General features: G+C 45.0%; 1 protein-coding gene across 2 annotated transcripts in view; it reads left to right on the top strand.

Annotated features, from left to right (window-relative positions):
• The window catches only part of LOC136014752 (polypeptide N-acetylgalactosaminyltransferase 14-like), a 134,339-nt gene that overhangs the window by 1,504 nt on the left and 105,108 nt on the right, over positions 1-27,727 (top strand). The window contains exons 2-20 of one of the 2 annotated variants that reach the window (XM_065679736.1): positions 1,192-1,261; positions 2,229-2,347; positions 2,940-3,076; positions 4,191-4,365; positions 5,214-5,279; positions 5,886-5,971; positions 7,194-7,268; positions 7,892-8,055; positions 9,666-9,841; positions 12,517-12,722; positions 13,276-13,312; positions 13,906-13,968; positions 15,582-15,639; positions 17,396-17,460; positions 18,154-18,222; positions 18,335-18,413; positions 19,645-19,761; positions 20,441-20,496; positions 20,776-21,577. In XM_065679736.1, coding sequence (XP_065535808.1) covers positions 1,192-1,261; positions 2,229-2,347; positions 2,940-3,076; positions 4,191-4,365; positions 5,214-5,279; positions 5,886-5,971; positions 7,194-7,268; positions 7,892-8,055; positions 9,666-9,841; positions 12,517-12,722; positions 13,276-13,312; positions 13,906-13,968; positions 15,582-15,639; positions 17,396-17,460; positions 18,154-18,222; positions 18,335-18,413; positions 19,645-19,761; positions 20,441-20,496; positions 20,776-20,802 — 1,845 coding nt within the window. In that variant the 3' untranslated portion in view covers positions 20,803-21,577. Of the gene's footprint in view, positions 1-1,191; positions 1,262-2,228; positions 2,348-2,939; positions 3,077-4,190; positions 4,366-5,213; positions 5,280-5,885; positions 5,972-7,193; positions 7,269-7,891; positions 8,056-9,665; positions 9,842-12,516; positions 12,723-13,275; positions 13,313-13,905; positions 13,969-15,581; positions 15,640-17,395; positions 17,461-18,153; positions 18,223-18,334; positions 18,414-19,644; positions 19,762-20,440; positions 20,497-20,775; positions 21,578-27,727 lie in introns of those variants that run through there. The other variant, XM_065679732.1, reaches the window with a different exon arrangement.

The raw sequence follows: 27,727 nt of genomic DNA, 5'->3' as shown, positions 1-27,727 counted from the left end.
ATTCATCTCACAGATGGTTTGTGTTAAGTCAGAGTCTGCATGCAGAGGAAGAGTGCAGTCCTCAGGGGCCTGAGCTGGATTGTGCTGCCCTGTGGCTGAGGCAGCTAAACCAGCATAGAGGTACTTAGGAAGGAAAGGTCAACATGAGTCCTGGCCTCTACAAAGCCCTTCGGGTGTAGATACCACCCCAGAGATAATGGAATGGACTTGAAAGCTCCCCTGTCTCTCAGTCCACCATTCTGCTGCTCTAAACTGCCTTGTGAAGAAGGCTGCCATTTGCTCTGAATGCCAAACATAGACCAGCAAAGGCTTTTTGAGGATGGATGCTGTGCATCCTTCAGTCCCTGTGCTGCAGAGGAAAACACTGAGATTCTGCTATTCAGCCTGCAGGCTTGTAGCTTGCTGCCTCTATGACTGATGACCTGCAAATTGAACACCCAAATTCACCAAGGATGGGGGTTGGTGTCTAATTACTATAACTGCCTTCTGAGGGTTTGCTGTTTCTCTGCTACTGCCTGAAGGGGAAGCCAACAGTGTGAAAATTAGATTGAGCAATTTGTGGGTCATTCGAGTGAAACATAAGTTTGACACTTGGGTTATTATTTAACCCCAGAGGCACTTGTGAGTAGGGAAAAAAATAACAGCATCATTTCTCTCTGAACAATTATTCATGGACCTACTCTTGTCACAGCAACAGGAACTTCTGTAACAGCCATCAGTTAGTCTGTAGCTCGATTGCCAGTTGTGGAGGCATACCTGAAAATTTGAACAGTTATGCTCTGCCATACTTGTCAGCAATTAGGGAGGAGCTGGGCTGGCAGGTCTGCAGAGTTCTCTTCTCAATGCATCTGCACACCAGTGACTTACATTGAAGACCAAATTTAATGCAGACCAAGCACAAATGTGTGCCCAGGCTTGTGTCAGGTTAGCCAGAGCACTTGCTAACACTTGATAGAGTTATACCTGAACCAGAAGAATGTCTGCTGGGACAAAGGGGCCACAAGTATTTCGAAAGCTTTGAACAGGCAGAGGGAATGTTTTGTGTCACATATCCATGAGGTTTTTACATCCTAGACTAGGAACTCACTGGATTTCCTGTTTTATGAGACTACAGAAAGTCCTTGACTGTAGGCTAACCCAGTTTATGTTACTGACTTGACTGCCATATTTTTTTGGTTGTGTGCTTTCCAGGCTTTGCACAGAAGTCCAGTATTTTATGCTGCAAACAGAAAGCAACTTGATCTCTGCCAAGGACTGGTGGGTAAGGAAGCTCTTTTGTATAAATATCTAAGAATTTTTATACAAGATAACTTTTCCCCTGGAAATTCGACTGTATAAAACTTGGCATAGAAATAGAAGGTGTACATATCCTTCTATCTTCACTTGGCATGGTGTAGATGAAACAATCATTAAGCTGGGATAGACTCAGTAAAAACCCTGTCAAACTTTAAGGTAGGATTTGAGGCATGAAAGGTGTCTCCACCAGCTGGAATCACCACTCTTTGTGCATGTTAATACTGCAGTAGGAAGTGATCCTGTGCTGTTACTAGTCTGGAATGTTGTTACTTGACCGTCACACAGAGACCACAGAAGCAGGCAAATCTGAAACTTTCACTATCTTTGTACTGAAGGCTCAGTATGATTGTGTTCTCTTCCCAGTTTTGCAGTTAGGAAAGTAAATGCTGTGCTCATGTTACCTGAAATAAAAGGGTATATTATCATCTGCAAAACAGGTAGGGCAGGACTAAATTAATGCTGAAGTGCTTAAGCCCGTAAGCACAAAGTCTGATAAAGACAGTCTTGTGTGTGAGATCCATTGGAAATAATTTTTCACTTCTGAAAAGGTAATGTTTTCTAATAAAAATGGATTTTTTTAAAATAGTGTCGTTTATAGAGAACAGAGAAACAACCCCAAACACACAACGTCCATAAAACCCCAGATTATTTCCACTGACAGCTATTTCTTGTTAGATTTCTTATTTAACCAAAGAGTATCCAAACAGAAAGATCATGGGGGAACAATTATAAACCATAGTTTGGTTAAGTAAAGTATGCATCTGGATCATCTCATTTTCTGGGTACGATGTGTTATGATTGTGTGGACAGTTGTTATAACTGTAAAGACATCAGCACAACAGCTCTTCTGCAGGATCTTGGTGGTGTTCCTGAACTTGGCTGACAACACTCACTTTTCAGCCAACTGCATGTGTCCGTTTGTCTTGGCGCAGAGAACTGCTGGTTCCTGGCGGCCCTGCAAGCCCTGACGTTCCACCAGGACATCTTTGCTGCAGTTGTGCCACAAAACCAGAGCTTTGAGAAGAAATATGCTGGCATTTTCCACTTCCAGGTACATCTGCTCCCCCAGAGCACAGGAGGCCTTCACAAATCCTCTGTCATGTTTTGTGTCACACCCTGAGATAATTTGTATGCTCTTTCCCTTGCCCAGGGGCAAGTGGGTAGAGGCTATCCCAGCCTGGAGAGTAGCCCATCATCCCTCCCACAGAGCAATGCAGTAGATCAACTACAAGCCGCTCTGCGGATATAACTCCGCTTGGCCTTTCTCTCCAGCTGTGCCCTACCCATATTTTAATCCAGATAAAAGTCTTCTTACATAGTAGCAACAAGTGGTAGGACTTGAGCACATCTGCTCCAACCTTCTACCACTTTGGCCAGCTACTCTGCAGTTAGAAATTTGTTCCCCAGAAACCCAACTGTGCCTCATTTCCCTGCTTAATCCTTTTGCACCTGATAATGTTTTCTCCTCTGGCAGGGTGGGGCTGAGGAGTCAGCTCTGTGAGTGAGTCAGTATGTCCTGCTGACCCAAAGCAGCTTGTTCTGTGCCCATAGCTAAGCTATCTTGCCTTTCCTGTTGTTTCAAGGGGAGGTCCCTTCTAAGGGAAACATCAGCTCATTCTTTTCCCATTCCTTTCTCCTAACAGTTCTGGCATTTCGGTGAATGGGTTGATGTGGTGGTTGATGATTGCCTGCCTGTGAATGAGGCGGGGGAGCTGATCTTTGTTTCCTCAGTCTATAAGAACGTGTTCTGGGGAGCCCTTCTGGAGAAGGCATATGCTAAGTAAGTGACTCATTCCAATTTATGCAAATAGTATCTCTAAAATATGTTGGTTAGTGCCTACACAGTTTGTTCTTGTTTATAACTGCATCTCCTAAGCCTTGCCATGTTTGGAGTGTAGTGAATGGTTCTTATCTTTTTGTTGTTATGCAGTAAAAGCTACTGCTGTAGTAAGCTGTTATCAATCCTGGCCCTTGAATTGAAATCCAAGTGTTTAGGAATAGGTGTGAAACAGACCTATTGTGGGGAGATTGTCCTGTGAGTGCTATCACTATTTGGAGTGTATTGGCTAGGCCAAAGCCTTCCTTGTAAATACTGCAGAGGAGCAAAGGCCACCAGTTTTTCAAAGAACCAGGATTTTGAAAGGTGAATGATTTCTGATGCCTCCTTTGATGTATTATGAGTTTGAGAAACCTCTAAGGAGTTTCACTTTGGGTGTCTACTGAAACATTTTGGTTTTGGCAGAAATCCCCCAAAGCTGAGGCATCTAACAAGTTGCATGGCACAGTGAGAATATTGGCTTCTCTCCAGGGTGTTTTGTCTAGAGTGGTTTATCAGGACTAAGAAGAAATCAACAAGGCAGAACTGATGGCATTCGTTAATATTGCGCTGAAATAATTTCTGCAGAGCAAGGAAAACTAGTTAACATTGAGAAAAAGATCGCAGCAAAGATGGGAAAGCTGAGATATTTTCATTTGGTGTTAGAGCAAAATGACCAGAGAAGGTTGCACTGCAGTGGTAAAGAAAGTTGGATGGAGACTGAGCTCTCAAGACAGTCTGCCTCTCAAGGCACTGTATCTTAGATATAGATATATAGTGATAATTTCAGGCAACATTTGCTAAGGCAGAATTATCAAAGAAGTAGTGATGGACATGTTCTCACTATTGTGCAGTGAGGAACGTCAGTGAGAGACCTTTTAGGCTATGGCTGATGTTGAGGACAATTTGCTAGATCCCCTTCTTCCTAAATTCCAAAGATTCCCCTTAAATTAACCATGATTTACAACCTTCCTTTTGTTTCTGCAAACCTTTATTGTATATTTTCATTGGTACACTGTTCTCTTCTTACCATGTGTGACTATAATCCCAAGAATATATTGATGTCTTTTTTTGCTAGACTCTATGGCTCCTATGAAGATCTGCAATTTGGGCAAGTTTCAGAAGCCTTGGTGGATTTTACAGGTGGTGTTAATATAAGGATCAAGCTTGCAGCAGCTCCTCCTGATTTGTGGGATATCCTGACCAGAGCAACCTACAGCAGATCTCTTATGGGCTGTCAGACACATTTAGGGGTGAGACTTGGAGTGATATCAAAAGGTTTCACAGTCAAAAGCCTTTCCAGACCTGTTTTGCTCTGCTCAGCTAGTCATTGTGACTCAAAAAGCATCAAAGCTGCTGCACAAGACTTTCTATAGAAGCCACATTCTTAAACTTTGCACATGGATTGTTTTTCTGCTGCTCTCAGCTCCCTGTTGTTATGCTTATGGACTGCTTTGTCTATCAAAGAACCTCTGTTACATATTGTTCTTCTTCACATTTTTGTTAAATAAATTTTCCATTTTTACAGGTGGTGCAGTGAGGCACAGAGACTCATGGAATATCTTTAAGATAGAGAGGTGTGTAGTTCAGAACATGAATTCAGATCTTGGCTTCTAAGATTTAGGCTGGGTATCAGGAAAAAAAAATCACTATGAGGGTGTTGAGGCCCTGGCACAGGTTGCTCAGAGTTGTGGCTGCCCCATCCCTGGCGGTGTTTAAGGCCAGGTTGGGCAGGGTTTGGTCTAGTGGAAGGTGTCCCTGCCCATAGCAGAGGGTTGGAACTAGATGGTCTTTATGATCCCTTCTAACCCAAACAGTTCTATGATTCTGCTGTTCGTGGACTTTTAAAAAGTGAGGTCTCTAGCCAAAGATCCATAATTTAGGGAGAGATCTTCCTATCAACTTTCCAAGCATAATGCAAAATATGGCTGTTAGGGGCTTAGACAATCTTTTTTTTTTTTCCAGTTCAGACCAATCTTTGTTTGCTTTGAGAGTCATTGCTTACACTGGTACAGGTCTCTGGTATTAGTATGAGTCTGCTGTGTAAGCAGGGATAAAATAAAAGGTTTATTATCCTTCTGTTTCTCTTCCTTGTATACAGGCAACAAAGGTCCTGAAGAATGGGCTTGTTGCTGGCCATGCCTACACAGTAACTGGTATTAGAAAGGTAAGACTATCCCTAATGTCCTGGGTCCAGGTTTGTTTGGATGTCAGCAATTTTTATCGCATAGGTTCAAGCTTTAGGTTGCCATAGGAAATCTATAGTATTGCTTCCCCCAGTGCTCTTGTCTTACTCTAAGGCTAAAAGAGACTGTGTGTAAGGGTTCACTTCCGAGTGTGCCCATTTTAATATCGTGACCTTAATGTAAAGGACAGTGGTTATAGATCAGCATATCTAGAAGTGTGGGAATGATTCCCAGCGCTCTGCTGAAAGCATCACCTGCAAATGCATCTTGGATGTTGAGGATGAAAGAACTGGCCTTTGGGGATGCTGGGAGGATGTGCTGAAAGCTACTTGGGATAAAAAGCCTTCCTCTGAAATCAGAGGAGGGGCCACAGATAATGGAATATAAAGGCCAAAACCATGAAAAACTGCAGATGGAAACTTGAGTCAAGGCTAAAATAAGGGAACTGAGCCGGGCTTCTGAGCAGAGAGTGCAGGTGGACCCCACTGATTTGCAAAAGTGTCATTGGAAGTCCCCTAAAGATATCTGTCTAGGGGTAAGGGGCAGTAAAATAATAGGTCCCAATGCAGTGTTATTGTTTTCTGCAGGTAACCTGTCAATATGGACCAGAAAACCTAGTGAGACTGAGAAATCCATGGGGAAAAATTGAATGGAAAGGAGACTGGAGTGACAGGTGAGAAAAGGGAAGGTCTGATGCCCCGTGGGAGGAAAGGTTTCTTGGAGGAAAGATGCTGCCATCTTCAGGCATGAATTAGTGCTAAGAGCAGCATTAAGATAAGTAACAGTTGCTTGCACAGACCCTCTGGTGTCAAAGCAATGACTTGATAGATTTGTATTTCTCCAGCACATAGTGCTCACATAGTTGGGCTCATTTCACGCATGCAGCTTCAACAAGCTCAGTTCTTTTCCATTCACTGAATACCAGAGGAAACATAATATGAATGTCAGACATCAACCACATTGCTGTGACCTGGCTGGCATGCAGATGACAGCTATGCAGGAAGTTTTAAACAGCATGTTTCAGGGCACGGGAGGGACCATGTAAAGTCCTCCATGGGCTGCAAAGTGTTGGAGTTGAGTGGCTGTGAAGGAGTCCTTCATCCTGGCTGTATGGGGAAACACAAGTATGAGATCAGAGGAAGCAACTAGTGGGACAAATGGGCCCTTATATTTGCATCTGCTTGAAGATTTTGGTTGAGATCCATGAAAGGTAATGGTTTGTATTCTAGACCACTGGCAACTGTAGACTTGTGTCCTATTTCTCTTTGAAGTGGAGCACGTTCCTTTCTTCCAAGCTTCACTTCATTCCCTGTTTGCTGAGGCTTGGAGGTAGGGAGAAGAGCACAGGGAGGTGTTGGGAATTGTGAGTGACTTTCACCTTGTCTGCAGAGCAGTAACTTCTCTGATGCATGTCTGTCACATAATGACAACATACCAGCTGTTCCTGTTAAAGAGCATAATGAGCAACATACTGTAGGCCTGCCTTTTAGATGACTCCCAGCTGCCTCTTGTGCTGTCCTAGTCATTCATTCATTATGCCAAACACTCTTCCTATTATGTCTCCTTTGACAGAAAATTAACCAACAAAACAGGTCTAGATTTTTATGGTTTAAGTACTTGGAAGCTGTGTGTGCAAGTGAATGGACTGGCATATGGAAATGCAGTATTTCTGGCTACTGCTGGAGAAAACTGGAGTCATTTAGTTATATCTCATGGGACCCAGAGTGCCTGTGGAGCATCTTCTGTGGCTGAAGCTATAGGGGACCCGTGTTTAGTGGGGGGCAAATGTGGAGATATGTGGGGGCAGGAATTTGGCTTTTTTTCTAGAGAAAAGCTATGTACTCTGCCTTGAATTTGAGGCAATGTTTGAATAGTCACTTCATTTTTGCCCTCAGCTCTTACAAATGGGAGCTGCTGAGCCCAAAGGAGAAGATTTTGCTGAGGAAAAAGAGGGATGATGGAGAATTCTGGTAATAGCACAGGCTTGCTTTTCCCTTCTCTGCCAGTAGCTCTGGGACTGCATCTGGAGATGAAGCAGCCCGTTTAGGCCAAGGTGTATGGGAGTCCTTTATGACAGCCCATGCTTGCTTTCTTGCTGTCCTCTGCCACATGGCAATGTGAGAACCAGTAGGTGTGCTGACACAGAAGACGTTCACTATTCAGTTGCAGGAGTGAGGAAGAAGCAGGACATTGCTGCTAGAGACAGCTTTCAGGAGTTTTTGTCCTGCCTTTTGTTTGACGATAGCTTTGGGAAGCTCTTGCGTGCCTTGTTTGTTCGTGGTTTCTCCATAGCTTCTGCCACGAGGTGGCAATGTTGTCACCCGTGTCGTTTCACTGCTCTCCCTTCGGTGGCAATATTATTTTAATCTCTGTGCTGCTATCCTTTACTGAATTTTCAGTCGTGCATTTGCTACTCCTAGCTGCTGCTGATGGAGCAGACGCTCTTTTCTTTACTGCCTAATAAAATATGAGCATTACCATATGTAACACAAAATGGTGCAGCTTTCAAAGTTCCCTGCTCCTTTTTCTTTTTATAAGCCATATGGACTAAACTAAACTGCTGACAAGATGTTTCTTGGCACTCTTTTCCCAGGATGTCTCTGCGAGATTTTAAGATTCATTTCGTAGATCTGATGATCTGTAAGTTAACTCCAGACCTGATGAGCCAGGAAGATGGGAGGAAGTGGATGTACTCCCTGAAGAGGGGGAGATGGGTTAAAGGAAGTACAGCAGGAGGAAGTCTGGGATTCCGTAATGGTGAGGGATGCTCTTTTGGATGACTTTGGGGTAATGTTGCTTTCTTAACACAATTGCCAGCACTTTATACCTGTTAACACAAAACTGACAACAGAAACATGGTCTTCCTACTTCTCCCTCCTCACAAACATCATAAATAAGCAGCTGAAGGACTTTGCAGCTTCTGTGCTAGCTAGTCATTACTTGCTGGCATAGGGCAGTGGGCTTGTTATGGCCTGAAATGAGGTGCAGGATCCTAGGATCAATTGCCAACGCTGAGTTTCTTCGTGGCATTAAACTTGTTTGTTAAAATTTGCATCCTTGGCACCTCCAGGGAGTGGTATTTGAAGTAAAGTGGATGGGAAATGCAGAGGCTCAGCCCTCCTGGAAGCAGAGCAGGTGGGATCTCAAGTCAGCTAGCCCATACACTGGAGGTGATAGAGGAATAGTGATACATTTATAAACAAAATGAACTCTTAGTTCGTCGCTGACATGGACAGTGGGATTGAGTGTGCCCTCAGCAAGTTTGCCGATGGCACCAAGCTGTGTGGTCCGGTTGATATGCTGGAGGGCAGGGATGCCATCCAGAGGGACCTTGACACGCTTGTGAGGTGGGCTGATGCCAACCTTATGAAGTTCAACCATGACAAGTGCAAGGTCCTACACCTGGGTCGGAGCAATCCCAGGCACAGCTACAGACTGGGCAAAGAAGAGATTCAGAGCAGCCCTGCGGAGAAGGGCTTGGGGGTGCTGGTCAACGAGAAAATGAACATGAGCCGGCTTCAGTGTGCGCTTGCAGCCCAGAAAGCCAACCGTATCCTGGGCTGCATCAAAAGCAGCGTGACCAGCAGGTCGAAGGAGGTGATCCTGCCCCTCTACTCTGCTCTTGTGAGACCTCACCTGGAGTATTGTGTGCAGTTCTGGTGTCCTCAACATAAAAAGGACATGGAACTGCTGGAACAAGTCCAGAGGAGGGCCACGAGGATGATCAGGGGACTGGAGTACCTCCCGTATGAAGACAGGCTGAGGAAGTTGGGGCTGTTCAGTCTGGAGAAGAGAAGGCTGCGTGGGGACCTAATAGCAGCCTTCCAGTACCTGAAGGGGGCCTATAGGGATGCTGGGGAGGGACTCTTCATTAGGGACTGTCGTGACAGGACAAGGGGTAACGGGTTAAAACTTGAACAGGGGAAGTTTAGATTGGATATAAGGAGGAAATTCTTTCCTGTTAGGGTGGTGAGACACTGGAATGGGTTGCCCAGGGAGGTTGTGAGTGCTCCATCCCTGGCAGTGTTCAAGGCCAGGTTGGATGAAGCCTTGTGTGGGATGGTTTAGTGTGAGGTGTCCCTGCCCATGTCAGGGGGGTTGGAACTAGATGATCTTGAGGTCCTTTCCAACCCTAACTATTCTATGATTCTATGTGAGCAGAGATGTAGTTCCCTGGCCTTCCTTCTGTCCTACATAGTGATTGCACTGCTGGATGTGCAAACTGCACCTGAAGATGAAGTCCCTGTGTGCTCTGGAGTCCTGACAACCTGTGATCTATTCAGTCTGATGTCAGGCATCAAATGGAAAGCTGGCAATCAATTTTGTGATGGAAAATGACATTAAAATGTTTTTCACATTTTGTTTAGGCACCTTTTGGATGAACCCTCAATATTGGCTGAATGTTTTACCAGTTGAAGACAGTAAGAAAAGCCTGGGTTCCTGCAACGTGGTTATATCCCTGATGCAGAAACACAGCAGCAAACACCGGAACCGAGCTCCCCACCTCTTCGTTGGATTTTTGCTCTACAAGGTGAGAAGAATTGCTTTGCGTTTCTTGCTTTCACCATATAGTAAAAATTCCAGCCCCTGTAAATTGTACAGCTTTTGCAAACTAAGAGTTCTGTTGTGTGCAGGGTGGTCTCTGTTCTTCTTGCCTGTGCCCAGTCTTCTCACACAGCAGGACTAGGCTCCTACAGGCTCTGTGCCTCACTTGCTGCCTCTCTGGCCTGCTGCGTATCAGCCTGCAGAGCAGTGAGAAGTGCCTGTTGCTTCAGAACACACTGGGCTTTATTTTGCCCTCTTTGAGAGCATGTGCAAACACTAGAAGAGGGTGCCAGAAGTCCCCTTACTTTGAGGCAGGGAGAGTGCTGCTCTCTGGTTATATCCAGCCTTGTGTTTGAGAAGTATTCCTAGCGTGGAGTGGCAGCTGCCTGTGTGAGAATGCTGCTAGTTCTCTGTGTATCTGAGGGTAAGTGGGTATCACTAGAAGGAGTGAGAGTTTCCCCCTCCCTCAACTTTCTGCTAATCTGAGTGCCTTGCAGAGCCACTCTTCTCCGTTGGACAGAGCCACAGCTCTTGTTGCTGCAGTGAATTTGTGCAGTTATAGAGAGATGGCTGTGGGGAAGGGTTTTCAGGTTGAAGGGCTGATGTTTCTGAAGGCAAAGACATACAGCTGGACATACATAGCTGCTTCCCAGCAATGACATGGCTATGTTGTATGAGACCCAGAGATTCCTGTCTGACAGATGCTATTTCTTTTCTTCCTGCAGGTGGACCTACAGGTGAGTCCCTTGTCACCACTGCTGGCTGTTTGCAGGGGGACCTGGGCTGGTACAGCTGTTATGACAACACTGAAGGTGGTGTGTTTGACTTTGTTCCTCAGCTGACAGCTAGTAACTGTATTTGAATTCAGTAAGGCACCACGGTAAGTCACTATTAATGCAGAGCAGCTATCCACTGACTCTTCTGAAAAGCAGCTGTATCAGCAGGGCTCAGTGGCCTTAAAAGGGGGCATTAATAGTTCAGCTTCTGCACTGGGCTTTCAAAGGTATTACAAGCAGCATCAGCATTTACCTGATCAGCACTTTGTCCATGATGCACTTGTGGGATAGTTTCTTGACCATTTCTTTACTGTGTCTAAGCTGGACTCACTGCATCTGTCAGGGGAGCCAGAGCTGCTTTTTTTGCTGCCTCTCAGTCTTGGTATGAAGTGTGAACAGAACCTGTGTCCCATGCAAGTCAGGGATCTCCTGGGGAGCCCAGGTTCCTTCCTGGTTGGTGATACTCTGGAGTTGATGCTGCAGGTGTTTTCAGCTTTCTTCGGCCAGATGTATTTCTAGCATTTTCTTTAGCCAGAAGCCTTTGGGACCTGAAGAAGGGCTCTGGCCTTGACTTCAGAGGGCTATTAAAAACAAGGAAAGGTTTAGCTCTTGTTATCTGGAAAGGGCATACCTTCCACTCTGTTACTGCTCAGAATACTGTTTACACGAGAGTTCCTTTGAATTCAGGGTGGCAAAGAACTAGTTTGGGTGTATGGTCAGGGCAGCACAATTGTGTTCCCACTTACTGTATTTGCAGCATGGTAACCATGAGGTAAGATGCCACTCCTTCCTGACTTAAATATTTTGGGCACTATCAGGGTTACAAGTGAGTTAAACTTCCTGACAGAGGGGTTCTGAGTGTGGCCCTAGCACACTGCCGTGCCACACCTTGGTGTCAGCCAAGACTTCAGTTTCACGTTTGTAGCAGTTGCCAAGATCAATATAAAGAGATGACAAGGTGAGAGCATATAAGATATTGGAACTACAGTCAACAAAGTATTGACTGGAATATAACAACTTTGAATTTAACATAAGGGGCATGAGGAGGAGTAACCCTGAACCCTTCAGAAGAAAGATTGTTCTATTTGCAAGAAAAATACTGGCAAAGGAAAGGGGAACAGCATCTCCACTATGAGGCTGTGGAGTAAAATGGCTTAATGTTCTGAGGAACAGCCAAGATCAGAAGGGGACAGTGGTTTTAGGTAGCAGGATTAATTATTTGGCTTGTGTACTGAGCACTCCGTGGCATTAAAAATTAGTTCAGAGTTGCCTAGATTAACATTTTATCCATCCTCCTACTGCAGGAAAGTGCCTGCAGAACAAAACATCTGTAAATGCTAAGAGTGCCAGGCAGATCAAGGACATGTGTGTGGAGTCAGAAGTAGGGATTAGGATGGTCCTGCATTACGTTCACATCACAGGTGCTCTGAAAAATCCTCTGCTACCAGATCCCTTGTATAAAGGGCAAGCTGGGGAAAAAGTGTATGGTACCTGTTGAGTAGGAGAGATGTCCTGGTTAGTGAAGAGCAATACCTAGAGCAGTTCCTGCCTGCAGTCATTTCTGTAAGTATGGAAATTACTTTTGCAGTAGCCACTTTGACAGAAGCCACTTCTCCTCCCTGGTCCTTGCTGCTGTTCCTTGCAAGTGCTATTAAGTTGTTAAGGTTGCAGGAAGTTCATTCTTTGTCATATTAGCATTGGGCAGGGGTGGTGCATAGTGAGAATCACCATGTCCTGGAAGGAGACTAAGTCCTCTGGGCCCTCTTTCCTGCTTGTACTGTAAAAATATCCAAGATGTGAAGGCAGGCTGTCTATGCCATGCCTGTGAGCTCCCCACCTGCATTTTGTCCATTTGTTTGGCTGGGGTAGAACATATTTCTGTTTCTTCCCTTAACAGTACCAAGAAAGCAACAGAAAGCTGCCCCCAGCATTCTTCACCCAACATCATCCTGTGAACAAGCACCAGGTCTTCCTTGATGAGCGAGAGGTGACTCATGACTTCCACCTGGAGCCTTGTGTCTATGTGATTGTCCCATCCACCCTGGAGCCTCAGCAGGAGGCTGAATTTATCCTGCGGGTCTTCTCCAGGAAGCACGTTCTTCGGTGAGATGCTGCTGCCCCTCTGCTAGTACCTGTTTCTCTGGGATGGTGGGATGGTCTGGTCTTTCTAGTCTCATGGATGCAACATGAAAATTTTACTCTGCAAAAAAGCAGCACAATCTGTTTTGGAGACAATGGTTGTGGATTTCTTCTACTTTAGGATGCTCAATGGCTGAAGCACTGCTTTTGGCTTTATCCTTTCAAGTAGTGTTGAGCTAGACCCACAGAAAGGATTCTTGCAGCATGCTTGTGTTTGAGAATGCGGAGAAGGACAAGAGGCTTTTAATGCACCATCAATTTACCAGGAGACCCTGCTGGCAATGCTATGATGGTTGCTTGTGCAGAAATGGTGCTTTGGAGACTTCAGATGCCATCAGGCCTTGAAGAGCCATATGGACACGAGGGCTTCCCTTGCTGCAGCTGTAACACTAGGAAAAAATACATGCTGGAGCAGGAGGTTGTGGTCCCCTCTGGGATTGGGGGATGCCACCTGTAATGAGACAAACACACAGCTCTGGGATATCTCCTTAATATGTCTGCTTTTTTGCATCTCCAGGGAAATGGGTGGCAACACCAGTTTCACCCTATGTAAGGTGCGTATGAGAGGAGTGGGAGGTCTGTGCTTTGGTCTTCAGCTCTGAATGTTGGGTTTTTCCTGTTGCTTTACCCTATGGAGACTCCGAGTGAGAATGGGTGTTCTTGTGTTGTAGCACTTCTTGCAGCACAGCTTGGGTTTACAGGCAGAGTCCCCTGGACCATGTGCACAGATGCAGTCAAATGGGGGGACGGGCAAATTTTTCAGCACCTTAGTTGTCTTTTTGCAAACTTCTTTTGTGACACCATTATTCTTCTTATTTGCTCCTCTGTCTTCTTGTATAAAGGACAGAGACTCTTCCCTTTCTTCGCATGGAATGAGCCCCATCCTTTGTTGTTGAACAGCCTGGGGGGAAGAAAATATTTCTCCCCACCCTAGTGTTACCTGAATGTTTCTTTCCAAAAATAACATTCTATGGGGTGGGAGCTATCTTAGCAGTGATGTAGCATTGCTTGCAGTGGTGGGGAGAAGGTGGAGGGGTAGAGGACAAGAGGGCAGTTCTGGGAAAGCATCTTTAGTAATGGCCTTTGGCAATGTTCTTCTTCCTTGACTTAATGATATTTTTAATTTATTTTTATAAATATCTTGAAGGAAATTGTAGATAGGTATGAAGGCAAGATCTGGGAGGATTTCTTCACAAAATATTTTGAACAGGTAAGTGTGTGCATGAGCTGCCAGACTGAACTCCTTCAGAGCTATTATATAGCTCTGTGAAAGTAAAAGGACATGGATGTTCACAGGAGGTCTGGATGTGGAAGTGTGTAAAGCAGAGGGGCCACATGAGGTTGGGCTGTGTGTCCAGTGACTGTGAAGCTTAGCAGTGTTAGCACTGAAACAGGTATACTTCTCTCCACAACTGAGTGCAAATGCTTGGAACTTAATGCCACAAGACATTGTGGATGTGATGACAGTATCAACAGGCTGAAAAGGTATTAGCAAAATGATGGGCAGTAGTTCCATAAATAGATACTGAAGGACTAGACAGGGATGCACCCTCAAGGTCCCTTTTCCAATGGTGTGGGTGCCTGGGAAACAGGAGAATGAACTGCAGAAGCTGGCCAGGCTCACGTACTCTTCCTAAACATTAATCCCTATTGCCTGTACTGGGGATAAAATGGTGGGCTGCAGGGTTCCATCCTATCCCTTAGGGTATTCTTAGACTCAGTGGGGAAAGTATCCTGTTAGAGAAATATTGGCACCTGTCTCACACATGCTTCAACACAGTTTGATGGTAGGTAACTTGCTTGGGGAGGTGAAGTAGGTATCCCATCCCCTCCCTTCTTCACTAACTTTCCTAGTGAATATGATTCTTATTGTGAAAGATTCTTTTTAATGATCTCTCTGTCCTGATTTGGGATGGAGTTGACCTTCAGGAATCACAGTAACTGACCAAGGATTCAAGTGTTTCACCTTTTGGAAAGGGTTTATTTAGCAACATACCCTGTATTTGGCAAACGCAATTTCATAAAAACACATTTGCTCTTTGGATAGCAATATTTTGACTATTTACATGTTGAGCAATATTTAGCTGTTACTAAAAACAAGCAATGCTTTTACTTTTGGCCACTTGTGTAAGATTTTGATTTTGAGAACAACGTGGCTTTCAGACATGCTAGAAACTGCCACGTATTGTGAAGTGCTGGTCCTTTGCTTCAGGAGGTCCAAGTACACACAGAGGCAAGTTCTGCCATTTCTTAATGCATTACCTTGGCATGGCTCCATGATCTGAAAATGAGCTTTTATCTGGAAGAATGACATTTAAAATAAACATCCTCCAAAGAAACAAATGTCACAGTTCCTAAAAAGTCTGTAAACTTTAGTAGAACAAGGAGGAGAGGAAGTTTCTGCTTTGAAAAAGTTTGGGAGGAAAGTATTCCAAACTTTCCATCTTTTTTTTTTTTTTTTTTTTTGTTTGTAAATGATAAAAGGGAAATATTTGAAGCAGGTCTCTTGACAGTGTGCTTGATGGGACAGATGGCACCGGGGCTGAAAGGTTAACAGCCTGGATCCTCACTCAGCATAAATCTGCACTACTGTATTGATCTGTGCAGAACCCTGAGAACTTAGCCCAGAGAAGACTGCAGCCCTTGCAGACTGAAAGTCTTGTCATATTCAAAGGGAGTCTTTTCTATTGATCTTCACAGTGGCTGGAGTGGGGCCAAAAAAGCAGAGAATGAAGATGGGACATGCTGGGAAAACAAAAGAGAGAGAAAGGTGATTTAATACTTTATATAAAAAAAAATTTAAAATTCTCTTCTCTATCACAGAATCCTGAAATAAATGCTGTTCAGCTCCAGAGGATCCTGAATAATATATCTTGGAGAAGTAAGTACTGAAAAAGAATGTTTCTGTAAAATAAACCCTCTTAGAGAAAAGCCTCAGCTACTGTATCTGTTTCTCGAATTCTGGGAAGAGAAACTGGCTTCAGTCTGAACTGACTCTTCTGACGCCATGTTTGATTTCCAGAGAGAAAGGATTTGCTGGGGTGTGAATTGATGTGATAGAAGTTTTCTAGGTGAATCTAGTTTGAATTTCAACAACTGAAAGAATGAGGGGGAAGAGCAAATGCAGATATTGTGTGTGGATGCCAAGTCTGAATTGGACCTCCAAGCCCAGCTTAACCTCAGCCTTGATTCTGAACTACCATATTTCACCCTATGCCACTTGCCACAGTCTTGACAGCACCACTGCTACAAGGTATAGAAAGTTAGCCTGGTCTGTAGGCAATTATGCAGTGGAAGGGGGACTTGCCTGTACCTTGATGTGCCTGGTTCATGCCTGCTATTCTTACTCTTCCCTACTATGCATGCATAGGGCTGTTTTCTTGCTCTGTTTGTGTTTGGGAGACAGGATGGAGGTGCACGTAGCCTGCATAACTTACACTTGTGAGAACCAGGTGAGCCGTGAGGTCATCTCTCTTGTGAAGACTCTGACATCCACTATGCCAGTGGCAGTCTAGAGTATTCCATAAACTCATAATTTGGTCCCTGGTTATAAATAAAGCTACCTGGCAGCAGCAAGGTATTGCAGGGGCTGTTTTCTCTGAAAAGTGATAACAGGGCTACAGATATAATGATGAATCCAATTTTCCTTCCCAGTTTCTTCACTGATAACAGCCAATGTGCAACAGAAAACATACCATCCAGCTGTTATAGGCAACAAAGAAGAAAAACAAAAGACTTATGTGATGCCTTTTCCACTTAAGCTGAGTTTGACACTGCTCCCTTTTCCAAAAAGGTGGACAAAGATAGCTGTTCTGTCTTTGCAAAGTGACCCACCAGGCACTGTCTTGGCTGTGAGAAGACTATGTTAAACAGAGTCTTCATTTTTCGTAAGTGGTCAATATGAAAACATTAATTTTAAAGCCTTACAGTACTTGATTCATACTTACTAAACAGGGCTATTACAAGATTAAAACATCTTCACTTTCTGCAGAGAAGGGGTTGGTGAGTTATGGTTCTGTCCCTTCCTCAGTGGAAGTCCACAGACAATCTATAATCATGATTTGCAGTGAGATTAGAGTCTATTTCTGTTACTTTCTGTGTAACTTATGTATGAACTGGGAATGCTAAGCTTTGGTGCAGCATCATGTTTTCAGTGATGCCTGTACTTTTAATTATATTAACAAAGCTGGCAGTGTGTCTGTGAAAGAGAGAGATGGAGATGATTAGCACAAGGGTTTCAATCTGCAGTGCTGCTCCCCAAAGCTCTTCAGGTCAAGCGACTTTGCTCAAGGTCATGCAGTAAATTCTGCTTGGGATTACAGCTTCAGATGTCCTTTTCCTTCCAGTTTCTCTAATAGCTGGAGATAGTGGACCATATTTCATTCTGTATTACATGTCTGCAGGGAGCTCATATTGGGTTTTCTGTGACTAGTAGAATCCATCCTGTAGCCTCATATTTTTATCATCGTAAATGGTACATCTTCTCAAGTGGGTGTAAAGTTTCACAAAGGCTTTGGGGCCTGAGCCCTCTCAAGTGAGGGGGAATTTTGTCAGAGTCCATTTTTCTGAGAGATGTTCAATGTGTTCAATGTGAAAAGTGCTCTTCAAAACAATTTTTCTTTCTTCTTTCTCTCCAGATTTCCAGAGTTTTCGCCCGAGTTTCAGTCTGGATGCTTGCCAGGGTATCTTGGCGCTCCTGGATGTATCCTTGGCATAAGTGATGTTTCTCTGGAGCATTATTTATTAGGGCAGACTGGGTGTTACTGTGATTTCTTTACCACCAGGACACAGCCCTTGCACTTCTCACCCTCCATAATAACAGTTCAGCTGTAACAGAATGGAACTGGTTGGGGAAAGAGTTGATTTCTGCTGCCTCTGAAATCAGCAGCCAGTATCTGAAGGGGGACTACAAAGGGTGCTGGAAAGGGACTCTTCATCAGGGACTGTAATGATAGGACAAGGGATAATGGTTCAAAATTAAACAGGGGAAGTTTAGGTTAAATATAAGGAAGAAGTTCTTTATTGTGAGGGTGGTGAGGCCCTGGAACAGGTTGCCCAAGGAAGTTGTGAATGCTCCATCCCTGGCAGTGTTCAAGGCTGGACGTAGTCTTGGGTGACATGGTTTGGTGTGTGGCATCACTACCCATGGCAGGGGGGTTGGAACTTGATGATCTAAAGGTCCTTTCCAACCCAAGCCTTTCTATGATTCTGTGAATTTAGTGGGGGGAAGATCAAGCCGATGGATAGGCCTTATGGGTTAAGAAGTCATTATCCTCATATTATAATTGTGTGACTGTTAGGGAGTCTAGGAGGTTTTGGTTTGTTTGGGGTTTTTATGTAATGGATGTTCTCTGATATTTAGTTGGGATGTTCTGACCTTAATTCTCCTACAAAGCTGAACACCTCTGGCACGCTGAGTATCCAGGAATTCAGAGTCCTGTGGAAAAGGCTGCTTTTCTATTTGGTATTACAATAATTTCTGTGGCCCCTTTCTATATCTCCTTGCTCACAGTCCCTTTGGTGTCATCTGTTGTTTTGGGGGAGTTTGTTTTGTTTAAAAATACTCCCCTCACCAGGAAGTGTTCCAGAAAAGAGATACTAGCAGATCAGGAAAGCTTGACCTTGTGGAACTGCATGCAGCTGTACAGGAGACAGGTGAGCCCACAGCACACCTTGGCAAGTCCTCTTCCTCAGAAAGGCTAGAAAAAGCTTAGTGCTAGGAAACATCACGAGAATTGTAGGTAGAGCCCAGGAGGAGGGGAAAACACTATAGGCTGCATGGTTTTAGCCATCCCTGCCTCACACTTTAGCTGGGTAAACTTAGCTGAAACTTATTTTGCTGTGGGATGGACGACTTAATCTTTGCCCCAGTGTGGTCTCATAGGGATAGTTCTCTGAAACAGAAGTGTCTGTCTATTTTAGGCCCAGTTTTTAAATCCCTTCCTGTTCATTGCTAATTTAATTGTAAAGGACGTGGGGTTATGTGGATACAGGAGGCCAGATCTAGCTCATATTAAATTGCTGCCTCTGCTGAAGCTGACAGCTCAGGGATTGAACCTGTAAGTGTGGGACTTGCACAGAGGCAATGCTGTTGCCTGACTTCACTAATATAATGTCTGAAGCTTGATCTAGAAATGGAGGACAATACATATGGATCCAAATATTGGACTAAGCTCTGTTGCTCTCACTGGGCTTTGAGTGGAGGCTGATGCTCAGTCTTGTAGCTTCATTGAATGTGTACAGCTTAAATATCACTCTTCTTTTTGGTGAGTGGTTCACCCAGTTCACCTGAGTCAGCGCAACTACAGTGAGAAACCCAGGGAGACCTCTGGTGAAGCAAACTAAAATCCCACGCCACGAGTAGAAAATACTTCTGTTCCTTGCAAATGCTGCTTGACATTGGGACTAACGCTTTCTTATGAGCTTCCTCTGTATTTTCCTTTTCATCTTCTTTCTTATCCTTTTGTGGAGTATTGCTCTTAAACACAGCTGCTGTTACTCCCTCATACCTCTTGAGCAAAGAGTACCCATGTGTATTTTATTTCAACTCTGGCCAATTCCCTCTGTGAGGGAATCAGATCTGAACCCTTTCAGAATTGGAGGAGTTGTAGTCTCTGTGTAAGGGCCTGTTTTGGGCTGGTTGATATTTGACTGTCGTAGGGGAGGTCAGCAAAAACAAGCTGTTGAAGAAGGGCTGAAGACCTTTCAGCTGTGCACCCTCACAGCTGTGTGCATACCCATAGCTGTGCACATTTGTAGAATCATAGGTTGCTTTGGGCTGGAATAGACCTTAAAGATCATCATTCAGCTGTGTAGAGCTGAGAATTTCTATCACATTCTGTTCTCACACACCCCCCCCCCCCTTTTATTTCTCTCTTTTTTGAAGGTATTTCCCTCAGCAATGAAGTCTGTAATTTGATGGCAATCAGATATGGTGACTCTGACTTAAAGATCCGCTTTGAGAGCTTTGTGTGCTTCATGCTTCGAGTGGAGATCATGGGAGGTGAGGTTGATGCTATGTGGTTGGCCAGGCAAGCCAGGCTGCCCAGCTAAGCCATGGCTGTTCTGGCACTGCTCCAGCTGGCAGTGGCAAGGTCAAAATAAGGACTGTGTTTCTGAGTAGACCAAGAGCAAACAATTAAAAGCAAGGGACAGATACAGAGAAAATCAAGCACTCTCTTTTATCTTTCCACCTGTCACTTTCTACAGCCAGCCAGGCCTTACATATCAAAGTGGTTTAGTTCCCTGCAGGTTTGCACCAACCTTCTGTGGGAGGAGATAGGTGAATTACAGATGGAGACTCCTCATTCTCCAGGAAGAATAGAGCCTTGGAATATACCTGTGGTAGGACTGCAGTTATGATGAGACAGCTGTTATTCAGTCTGTGAGCTCATGTTGTAGACACTTCGTACATGTCTCAGCATTGTAGAGCATGAGGTTTGGGCCACATGCTATTCAACATCTAACAGTTGAATGGACAGACAGTAACATGCCTGATGTTATTCAGCTGCTCTCTGTGTCCCAGCCTTCAGGGTTGTTCAAGTGACAGACCAGAGAAGCTCACATACACTCCTGAATAGCTTCTGAAGTATGCCTTTGAGGCTTTTCCTGAGACAGAGAGTCTTGGCTGGTGTTGATCTCTTGGATATCAAGTTAATGCTCCTCGTTTATTTCTTTTGCAGAGGCCTTTCGCAACTTAACACAAGATGGCAAAGGGATTTATCTCCAGGAATCTGAGGTAAAACCTGTTCCCAGACTGTCAAATGCAGACTTCTTCATAGCAAGCAGTGCAGTGCATGTTTTATGTTGTAGCATTAAGAAAAGGTATCTTTACCTAATCTCTTTCAGAGAAGGTTAGAAACAAGGAGCCTCAGGCTTCCAAGTCTTCTGCCTTATTCTGGCTTCTGCTCCTTCTGGAGACAGTTCTCTAATGCCCCATATTCCAGTTCACTTGTGAATATTGCAGAGCTCTCATAGAGATCAATGAGTTCAACCCCTTTTTCCCATTATTTTACAGTGGATGATGATGACACTGTATTCCTGAAGCAATGCTGTAGACAAGGGGATGACTAAGCCTGCACCAGGATGGGGAAGGCTGCTTTGTATCAACTTCCTGTGCACTCTGGCTCATCCCTGCAGTTTACTATTTATGAAGAGTCTTCCCCTCAAGCAGACTTGACTCAATAACCACAGACTTGGTGAACTGGAGTTTTTCTTATTCACGTATTTATTTTGAGTCCTATTTCACTTCAGACAACCCATCTGAGAAAAGGCTGCTGGGTGCCAACTGCTGTGCATGCACAGTATGACACTATGGAGCATAGTGGCTGAGTTGCTGTGCTTGGTGCTGGAGTTCTTGTACCTGGGAGAGAAACAGCTCCTGCCCCGAGTGGCTTGTCACCTAATAGAGGAAATCCCAGTTCTGCAGCTGCTAAGTCCATGGTGGAGGGCAGGAGTCTGTGTGCTTGTGAGGAAGAAGGGGTGGGGACTCTGAAGGAATGCTCTTCCTTAGCCGTGACTTGGAAATGGGATTTGCAAGTATTCAAACCATCTCTTTTGCCTTTAGAAGTCAGCATAGTTCTATTGAACTGAAACTAAGTTGATTTGACCAAGTGATGAGCCAGGCCTCCAGCTCTTTGTTGTAGATGAAGGCTGTGATGTTTGCATATTTATTTCAGAAAGGCAGTGGGTTCTCTGTGCAGATTGAAAAGTACAGTACAGTGAGAAGTAAACTGATCCCATATTGTTTTTAAGTCACCAGAGATTGGCAGGGAGTAGATGTTCTCTGTAGCATGATGCAGGAGCAGTCTGGTAAAACATTCGGATATTTGTCAGTTACTTTTTATAAAGCAGAATGAGAGAGATAGTGTGTGTGTGTGCGCGCGTGCATGTGTGCATGTATGTGTACTTTTAAATGATGCAGCCACACGTAGGTTATAGCTAATTAAATAGTGGAAACTGGTTGTGTAGCTGTTCACAGCATTAGAGAACATGTAAGTAGGACTATCCGCATCTAGCTCCATGCTGGAGTTGCCTGATGCATCTGCCTAGGGGATCCTTTTTCACTTTCTTACCATTTATTTATCTTTGCTGGAAATTTCCACACTGAGTGCCTATTACAGGTTTTTTTTCCCTTTGTTCCTGCAGACAGCACTATTGTGGCTCTTTTCCAGAGCACAGCTTAGTCTGGGTGCTGAATGAAACAGAGCTCCAGTGGAAATGAACATATAATGAAAGACCATACTCTAATGCCTTTGTAGGAAGGAGTTACATTAAGCTTGCATAGGCCACTTTCCCTCTGGCCTTTTGTGACTTTTAAGGTGTTTAATCTCATAAATGTCCTTTGAGAGTGTGTATGAGGTTCAGGAGTGAGGTGGACTGTGGATAAGAATGTAAACACAAGCAAAAGGCTGAACTCATCTGTGTGCTTACTGCTGCACTGAAACCTGTGCAACAGCATAAGCATATTTAGACAGGAACCCCATTGCGTGTAAGTGTTCCTAGTCAGGAGGCATTAAACAGTAAAAACAACAGTGTGCACTTTATTCCCCAGAACAGTCTGTTTCTAAACAGTATCATTCTCATTCTGTTTTTAGGAGAAAACTGTTAAAACCAGATAAATAGATAGCTGTGTTTGGACTTTTTTATTACAGATTATATATCTATCATCTATTGTGCTTGGCCTGCTGTGGTGTCACTGAAGCCAAAGGGTTCAGATCTGGGAAACGGAGCAGGTTGGAGGGAGCAGGGACACCCAGAGCCCTTGAGCAGCAGTGTCGTGGTGCTGCTGTCGTGCTGGGCTGCCGAAGAGGCTCAGTTAGCAGCCCCCGTCACAAAGTACATGCCTTCTCCCAACTGTCATGCCTCTGTTTCCTTTTGTGGCTTGCAGCTGAACACGATGGTGCAAGCTAAATTAGCCTGATTTAATTTGCACTCAGCTCAGTGGGGGATGTTATAAACACTGATTTACTGTGTGCAGGAGCAGCACTGGAGGAACCAGAAAGGTTGATTGAGGGACCATAGGTCTTGCGTTTCAGCACACTTCAAAAAAGATGGTGCCTGGCACCCATGCGGACGGCCAGGGAGTTTTGTGTGAGTGCCGAGTGATCACAGCAGGACTCTGTTGGATGTGAAGGGATGAAAACCTATCAGTCCCAACTGGGTTTGTTGCGCAATGTGTGTAATCAGCTGAGCAAGAATCATGTAAGGCTAGGAGTAGCTCTGCCACAGGCTGTGAGCAAAACTGGTGCAGGACACCCAGTTTCAAATTGCAGTTCATTAATAATGTTGTACTTTTCCTTTTTTTTCAAATCAGATTTTGGAGTTATATACTTCACACCTCTTTAATGCGGAGCAATGTAATTGCAGGCAGATTATTTTGCTATTGATTACTTGATCCAGGAAAGAGACAGAATTCAACCATGCCATGAATCACTAAGCATTTGCAGCAATAAACTTTATTGAGCCATGTGACTTGCTGTTACAGAATTGTAAAGAATGCTTTACTGGAATGATCAGACCAAACTGTGTACAATTCAAACTGAATTATCTGGCTCACAGTAAAATGTTTTTGGCAAGGGCATCTACCCGGACACTGTGAGGCTTTTATATTGCTATCAGAATAACGTTTTCTAGGCAATTCTGAAGACGTATTAGTCCTCATTTACAATGTGCATTGTGGAAAAAATGGTCTAAAAGGCTGCTGAAGGATGCATTTGTTTGTATCCACAGTGTTTATAGAGATGCTGAGCTTTGTAGTGGGTGGTATTGCTCTAGGAGAAATGAAAGAGAAGAGGAGCTGCAGCTTGAGACTAGTGTTGCTAATAAAGGCCGTTTTTGGAAAAGGCAGGTGCAAATAACAAGAACAGCAAATAATGGCTCGAATGAGAAGGGGAGCTGGATGATGAGGTATACTGTAACAGTAAGACTGAGGTGAAATTGAAAGGAACTAATCAAACCTTTGCAAACAAAATGTTCAGCTAGAGCTTATTGCCACAAGATACACACAACTGGAATGATTTCATTTTTCCTGGATAGAGTTGGTGCACACGTTTAGTTTGCAGTCAGGGTACAGCAGGTAGCTGTCAGCCTCACTGTGTGCATTCTGCATGGTCAGGGTTTCTGTCCAGATGGCAATAGGACAGGCTCTACTCTCAAGCTTCACAGGATTCAAAAAGGGTCCAAGACTTAAAGGAATGACAAACATGGCTGGAGTGCTCATGAACTCAGGTAAAAGCTGTGTCAGAGACCTGACATCTGGCTTCAGGTAAAAAAGGAAGAGCTGTCCCCTGAGGACAAATTACCCCAAGTCACCCAAATCAAGATGATGGGGTTCTTGCCCTTGGACAGGTAGGGATGACCACCTTTGGAGAGATACCAACCTGATCCAGGTTTCAGATGAGCATTTCTGCCTATCTGTATATTTCTTTCTGGGCAGTCAATTAAAATTTGAAGGTCTACATGCTGTTGAGACACTGAAGTATAGTTCTCTGTCTGAAGTCATATCTCTTCACAAATTTTACAGTGGGGCCAGCAAGACTCCTGCCTTCCCTAAGAGCACATTCCAGTTCTTTGCAGGGAGGTGTTATATTCATCTAAGTGGCTGCTGCACAAACCAGCATCAGGGCTGGCCAAGCTGTGCCAGTGGACTTTGACCATATCATGAGATTCTCCATGTAGAATGAATAATGTTGCTTTGTTTTTAATTATTAAGCAGTATGTGTGATCCTAACTCCATGACCCAGAAAAAAGGACCTCTAAAGGGCACGTTTTCATTGCACTGGAACCATGAAAATGAGGACTTTGAAGCTTTTGGAAGGAAAAGCCTGTTTCCCAGGGCAGGCAGCATCCAGAGGCTGGCCACTGAGCAGAGTGGGTGCAAGGTGCTACAGAACTGATGGACAAAGGTAAAGCAGTTGATGTCATGTACCTGGACTTGTGCAAAGCGTTTGGCACTGTCCCACACAACATCCTTGTCTATAAATTGGACAGATATCAATTTGATGGATGGACCACTCGGTGGATAAAGAACTGGCTGGATGGCCGCACACAAAGAGTTGTGGTCAATGGCTCAATGTCCAGCTGGAGACCAGTAATGAGTGGTGTCCCTCAGGGATCGGTGTTGGGACTGGTCTTGTTTAACATCTTCGTCGCTGACATGGACAGTGGGATTGAGTGCGCCCTCAGCAAGTTTGCCGATGACACCAAGCTGTGTGGTCCGGTTGATATGCTGGAGGGAAGGGATGCCATCCAGAGGGACCTTAACACGCTTGTGAGGTGGGCTGATGCCAACCTTATGAAGTTCAACCATGACAAGTGCAAGGTCCTACACCTGGGTCGGAGCAATCCCAGGCACAGCTACAGACTGGGCAAAGAAGAGATTCAGAGCAGCCCTGCGGAGAAGGACTTGGGGGTGCTGGTCAATGAGAAACTGAACATGGGCCGGCAGTGTGCGCTCGCAGCCCAGAAAGCCAACCATATCCTGGGCTGCATCAAGAGGAGCGTGACCAGCAGGTCGAAGGAGGTGATCCTGCCCCTCTACTCTGCTCTTGTGAGACCTCACCTGGAGTATTGTGTGCAGTTCTGGTGTCCTCAACATAAAAAGGACATGGAACTGCTGGAACAAGTCCAGAGGAGGCCACAAGGATGATCAGGGGACTGGAGCACCTCCCGTATGAAGACAGGCTGAGGAAGTTGGGGCTGTTCAGTCTGGAGAAGAGAAGGCTGTGTGGGGACCTAATAGCAGCCTTCCAGTACCTGAAGGGGGCCTATAGGGATGCTGGGGAGGGACTCTTCATCAGGGACTGTCGTGACAGGACAAGGGGTAACGGGTTAAAACTTGAACAGGGGAAGTTTAGATTGGATATAAGGAGGAAATTCTTTCCTGTTATGGTGGGTGAGGCACTGGAATCGGTTGCCCAGGGAGGTTGTGAGTGCTCCATCCCTGGCAGTGTTCAAGGCCAGGTTGGATGAAGCCTTGTGTGGGATGGTTTAGTGTGAGGTGTCCCTGCCCATGTCAGGGGGGTTGGAACTAGATGATCTTGAGGTCCTTTCCAACCCTAACTATTCTATGATTCTATGATTCTAAGGTGTCCCAGTGGCACAGACCTTTGGACAAGGCAGCGATGGAAATCAAGAGACAACATGGGAACATGGAGTTAAAACCACTGCCAAATCCAAGTGTCCACGAAAGAGTCCTTGCTCACCTCCTTTCTAGTCCTGCAACCCATCAGACTGCTCAATTCAAATCAATGGAATTTCAAAATTTGGAGACCTTAAGTGTTTCTATTTCCTTTGTGAGCTTTTCAGGCCAATGTTTCAAGCTTTCTGTCCCAACACAGAGGCCTACGGACACTTTTCTCCCAGTGTTAGTCCTGCTGGACTCTGGCTGAATGCAACCCTGTGCTCCAATGTGGAACAGTGATGAAAAGCTGGAGTTTCCCACAAGTATGATTTTTACATCTAGGTTCAAAAGTTATGGGCGAAAATCCCCTTCGTTACTGTTTACAGTGCCACAGTGTTGAGGGGAGGAAGATCAGGTCCCCAAGGTGCTGGCTGCTGTGTGACCTGCAAGCAGGACTTGCTGCTTCCCATCTACATGGAAAAAGAAGTATTTCTTGCAGTGAGCAGCAGGTGGAGCGCCTTTTTACAAGGGCCTGTAGGGACAGAACAAGGGGGAATGGCTTTAAACTGACAGAGGGGAGATTTGGAGTAGACATTTAGAAGGAATTCTTCCCTGTGAGGGTGCTGAGGTGCTGGCACAGGGTGCCCAGAGAAGCTGTGGCTGCGCCATTGTCCTGGGTTCAGCTGTAGCAGTCATTTTTCTCCTTCTTAGCAGCTAGTGCAGTGCTATGTTTTGAATTTTTGGCCTGGGAACAGTGGTGATAACGCCAATGTTTTCAGTTGCTGCTCAAATGTTTGGTCTGGCCAAGGACGTTCTGAGCCTCATGCTCTGCTAGGGAGGAGGGGAGGCAGGGAGGAAGCAGAGACAGGACACCTGACCCAAACTAGCCAAAGAGGTATTCCATACCACAGCACGTCATGCCCAGGATGTAATGGGGAGTTACCCGGAAGGGCTGAGACTGCAGGGTTGGATGAGGTATTGGTCGGTGCTCGGCTGAGGGGAGTGGGGCGAGTTATCTGTTGGCTGGTGCTGAGGTGTTGTATTCTCTTCCCTTGTTATTTCCTTTACCATTATTATTATTTGGTGGTAGCAGTAGTGGTTTTGAGTTATACCTTAGTTACTAAACCGTTCTTATCTCAACCCGTGGGAGTTGCATTCTTTTCGATTCTCCTCTCCGTCCCTCCAGGAACAGGGGGAGGGCAAGAAGGGGGGGAGTGAGTGGACGAGGTTTGTGGTTGGGTTTAAACCACGACAGCCATCCCTGGCAGTGTTCAAGGCCAGATTGGACAGGGCTTGGAGCAACCTGGTCTAGTGGAAGGTGTCCCTGCCCGTGGCAGGGGTTGAAACTGGATGAGCTTTAAGGTCTTTTCCATCCTAAACTGTTCTGTGACGCTGCAGTGCCTGGGGGCAGCGATCTGTCTGTGTTCAGCCTGGGGCTCTGTAGTCAAGACTTGACCTGAACCTCACTCTCCTGAAGCCCAGTCCAGCAGCTTCTGTTCCCTTTGTGTACCAGAGCAATGCTGCTCTATAATCCCCATCCTGCTGTAAGCCAGCTTTTCCCCATAAACAATGTTTCTTCCTCACTGGCATCCAGGAGCTGAAGTTATGATCTCATCCCAAGGTTTGGGGCTTGGCAAAAGGCCAGCAATCACTGGGTAGTTCTTCTGCACCTCACTATCTGCACGCAAGACCCCGCACATATCCCTGCACCCTGTGTCACCTTCTTCAAAAATAGTTGCAATGCTGTGCTGAAAAAGAAGGGAGGAAAAAAAGATGATCTTTTTTTCTCCCCTGTTCAGGGAGCAGCTCCTTGCAGAATTAAATGCTAACGAGTGCCTTTGCCTTT

This window comes from Lathamus discolor, chromosome 5 (assembly GCF_037157495.1).
Source record: "Lathamus discolor isolate bLatDis1 chromosome 5, bLatDis1.hap1, whole genome shotgun sequence".
Taxonomy (NCBI): domain Eukaryota; kingdom Metazoa; phylum Chordata; class Aves; order Psittaciformes; family Psittacidae; genus Lathamus; species Lathamus discolor.
Note: the sequence above shows the minus strand (reverse complement) of the source record. Positions and strands in the feature narration are given on the sequence as shown.